Source organism: Chenopodium album, chromosome 17 (genome assembly GCF_948465745.1).
Source record: "Chenopodium album chromosome 17, dcCheAlbu1.1, whole genome shotgun sequence".
NCBI lineage: Eukaryota > Viridiplantae > Streptophyta > Magnoliopsida > Caryophyllales > Amaranthaceae > Chenopodium > Chenopodium album.
The window spans coordinates 7,624,175-7,628,355 of NC_137850.1; the positions used below are offsets into that span (position 1 = coordinate 7,624,175).

A 4,181-nucleotide genomic window follows, 5' to 3' on the forward strand; every position below is an offset into this window, starting at 1 on the left:
GGGAGAATTATTGGGGTATTACAAAGTGGTATCAGAGCTTAGGTTAGATTTTATTATCACTAAAACCAATTTTTTAAATTTTTAGGCGCCTAACATTTTAAATCTAATGAGTTTCGTTTTATCTACTTATTTAAAGTTTAATCTAAATTTTTGAAAAATTATTTTACTTTAATAATTTGATTCAGTATTTTAAAAAAAGAGTATTTGTTAATGTTATCTAATTTTCGAATTATTTATTTATTTTGAAATAAAATGAATTTAATTATCTATTTTATTTTCTTAACTTCTTTGCTTGTTTCATTTTATCGGTGAGATTTGGGTAGCATTAGAAAGGGCTTGTAGGATAGATTATTTCTTTCTATATGCATTGTAATTAATTCTTTTGTCTTTTATTATTGTATGAAGTGATTATGCAAGTTATTTAATTGTGTATGTTTTATCTAAAGGTGCTACTTGGTTGTGATCACCTAGTATCATGTTTAAGGTTTAAAGCATGTAATATTGAATTATATGTGATGATTTGTGCTATATGGTATGTGTAAATTAACATTATGTGAAGCATGTAATTATGTGACTATTATAATGTGTTTATTTAATTATATTATTTACTTAATGCTTGGATTTGGAAGGGATTGAATCAAGGAAATTATTTTATTTATTTTCTTGTGCGTAGGAATGATTAATATTTAATAATCATTTCATTTAAAAGTGACGTATTAGGGGCGATCGTGTGGCCTTGCCCACCTTTCTACCTTAATATATTTTATGAATGTGAGGTGTTATGCACGTAGAATTCATTTGTGTCAACGTTGGCCTAAAAGTGCGTTATACTTCCAGGCGGAGAAGGAGGATGGCTAACAACGATGCTTTAGCTAATGTATTAGGCTTCTAGTTGAGAACTTGAACCAAAACCGCAATGATAATCCTGATCCTGGGGGTGAGATGTTTAAGAAGCTTGCTCAAGTCAAACCACCATACTTTAAGGGAGGTGGAGACCCAACTTTTCTAGAGAATTGGATTAGGGAGTTCGATAAGATCTTTGCTGCTTTGAATTGCCCTGTGAATATGAGAGTGGATCAAGCTGCCATGTATTTGAAGGAAGAGGCAGATATTTGGTGGAGGGATAATGGAAATGTGCTTCGTGCGCAGGCTAATTTTGGTTGGGAGACTTTCAAAACCAAACTTAGGGAGAAGTTTTATCCACCATTGTTAAGGAAACAAAAGGCTCAAGAGTTCATCAATCTGCAAATGAACAATATGTCGATTACTGAGTACTATAACAAGTTTATGAACTTGTCGAGGTTTGCTCCTGAAGTAGTGCCTACTAAGGAGTTGAAGGCTCAAAGATTTGAGCAAGGTTTGACTAAGCGATTACAGAAGGACTTGGCAGGAAAGACCTTTAAGACTCTTGATAAGGTTTATCGGATAGTAGTGCACCTGTACACTCTGAATGTCAGGAGTACACCTGAGTGTGGAAGTGAAAGTGTTGGAGAAAAACGTAAGGATTTTGGAAATTCGAGTAACCAAGGTAACTTCAAGAAGCCAAGGAACGAGAATTTCCAGAATAGGAATGTTCAGAACAATGGAGGATCTTCTAGACCTAATGGCCAAGCTGAAAGGCATTACAACTGCAAGAGATGTGGCAAGGATCATCTTGGAAAGGATTGTGATGGGAACTTGGTTGTGTGTAGGTTTTGTAACAAGAAAGGCCATAGGGAGTTTGAGTGTTTATCAAAACTGAAGCAACAAGGAAATGGGAACAAGTTTACTCTAACAAGCAATCAAGGAGGGAATTCGAATGGTCAAAATGGGAATGCAAAGAACGGAAATGTTAACAAAAACAACTCCGGGAATCAAGGAAAGAATGTCACTCTAGGTCGTTTGTCTGTGATGAGCAAGAAGGAAGCTGAAAGGTCTTCTGATGTTGTCACTGGTAACTTTTCTATTCATTCTATTTCTGTTAAAGCTTTATTTGATTCTAGAGCCACCTATTCTTTTATTTCTAGTACTATTGTGAAATAATTAGGACTAGTTGAACCGAACCCAATCGACTTGCCTATTAGTTTACCTACTGGTGAAGTTGTGAGGTGCACCAAGATGCATAAGGGTTTACCTTTGAGGATTGGAGAGACTAATTTTCCATCAGATCTTATAGAATTTGAGTTGGGTGACCTTGATGTTATTTTGGGTATTGATTGGTTGGCCACTTATAAAGCTAAGATTGATTGTGAGATACAGAAGGTTCATTTGAAGAGTCCTTTGGGAAAGATTGTGTCTTACAAACGGAAAACCAAAAGGTATTGGAATTATTTCTACAATGAAGTTGTCGAAACTTGTGAGTAAAGGGTATCCTTTGTTCTTTTGTTGTGTGCAAGACTTGGAAAAGAGTAATAAGGTGAATGTGGAAGATGTGCCAATTGTGAACGAGTTTTTAGATGTATTTCTCGAAGAGATTTCTGGAATGCCACCAAAGAGGGAATTGGAGTTTACAATAGATTTGGTTCCTAGAACGGCACCAATTTCTAAGACACCATATAGAATGGCACATGCTGAGATGGGAGAGTTAAAGGTGCAACTGCAAGAATTGTTAGATAAAGGGTATATTAGGCCAAGTGCATCTCCTTGGGGAGCACCTGTTTTATTTGTGAAGAAGAAATACGGGAGCATGAGGTTGTGCATTGATTATAGGGAGTTGAATAACGTGACGATAAAGAATAAGTAGCCACTGCCCAGGATCGGTGATTTGTTTGATCAATTGAAGGTAGCTAGTGTTTTTTCCAAGGTTGATTTACGTTCGGGGTACCATCAACTAAGAGTTGCTGATAAGGACATTCCTAAGACTGCTTTTAGGACTAGATATGGGCACTATGAGTTTACAGTCATGCCTGTTGGGTTGACCAATGCACCTGCAATCTTTATGGATTTGATGAATTGAGTATTCCATGAGTATTTGGATAAGTTTGTGGTTGTTTTTATTGATGATATTTTGGTATACTCGAAAAGTGAGGAAGAACATAAGGAGCATTTGAGGACCGTGCTGAGAACTCTTAGAGACAATAAGTTGTATGCTAAGTTTTCAAAGTGCGAGTTCTAGTTAGAAAAGGTTGCATTTCTGGGACATTATGTGTCCAAAGAAGGTGTTTTTGTGGATCCACTTAAGGTTCAAGCAGTGAGTGAATGGCCTACGCCTAAGAATATGTATGACATAAGGAGTTTCTTGGGACTAGCTGGCTACTACAGAAGGTTTGTGAAGGATTTCTCGAAGATTGCTAGACCCTTAATTACCTTGATGAAGAAGGAAAGTAAGTTTGAATGGGATGAAAAGTGTGAACAAGCCTTTCAAACTCTTAAAAAGCTTTTAACCACCGCACCTTGTTTAGCCTTACCTGATGGAATGAAGTGATGGATTTGAAGTATATAGTGATGCTTCAAAGAATGGATTAGGGTGTGTGTTGCAACAAAATGGAAAGGTGATAGCTTATGCTTCTCGCGAACTCAAATCTCATGAAGTTAATTACCCTACACATGATCTTGAACTTGCAGCTGTAGTGTTTGCATTGAAGATTTGGAGACATTATTTGTTTGGAGTAAAGTGTAAGATCTTTACGGATCACAAGAGTCTAAAGTATATCTTCACTCAGACGAATCTCAATATGAGACAGAGGCGTTGGTTGGAATTGTTTAATGACTATAACGTTGTAGATACCCAAATGTGTCTCCCCAAAACCAAACCCAGTGATGAATACCTTTCGCGTTATTTGATTATCGAACGAGGTAAAAGTGTGGAAAGTCTAATGATGAGGATTTTTTTATTAAAATATTTCTCTTTCTGTTTTTTAAAATATTTCTTTTTTTACTCCTATTTTATGAAAAATAACTAGTCCAATCTGGTTTGATCCATAATAAAGGTCCAATAATAGTGTAGTTGGATTGGGCTTGGAAAGAGCTTTCCAATGATATATTATAGGCCCAATTCCGATGACTTATGAGGAAGTTATGGATTAAATTAGATTAGGCTCGATGATCTAGAGGAGGGCCTGAGCCTATTAATTATATTTTTAAAAGATTTTTTATTTTGAGTAAAATATATTAAATCTGATTTCGAAAACTGCTCGGACGCTTAATTACCTGCAACCGGTTTGAAGGTAATTACGCGTGGAAAAGCGCGTTGACTTCTGGAC

The 4,181-nt window shown here is 36.1% G+C and overlaps 1 protein-coding gene across 1 annotated transcript; it reads left to right on the forward strand.

Moving 5' to 3' along the window:
- The first annotated feature begins 942 nt into the window (after positions 1-942).
- On the forward strand, positions 943-3,403 carry LOC145588608 (uncharacterized). Its single transcript, XM_081645235.1, has 4 exons — positions 943-1,933; positions 2,027-2,241; positions 2,324-2,701; positions 3,095-3,403. Exons 1-4 carry the CDS (start codon positions 943-945, stop codon positions 3,401-3,403), a joined length of 1,893 nt encoding a protein of 630 aa, XP_081501361.1.
- The last annotated feature ends 778 nt before the right edge of the window (positions 3,404-4,181 follow it).

What these genes read in the sequence shown, in the direction of transcription:
- LOC145588608 (XM_081645235.1), top strand. Translation starts at nt 943, where the DNA reads ATGTTTAAGAAGCTTGCTCAAGTCAAACCACCATACTTTAAGGGAGGT. An exon ending in TTGATTGTGAGATACAGAAG is followed by an intron (nt 2,242 to 2,323) that starts GTTCATTTGAAG and finishes TCTACAATGAAG; the next exon opens with TTGTCGAAACTTGTGAGTAA. An exon ending in ATTATAGGGAGTTGAATAAC is followed by an intron (nt 2,702 to 3,094) that starts GTGACGATAAAG and finishes TGCGAGTTCTAG; the next exon opens with TTAGAAAAGGTTGCATTTCT.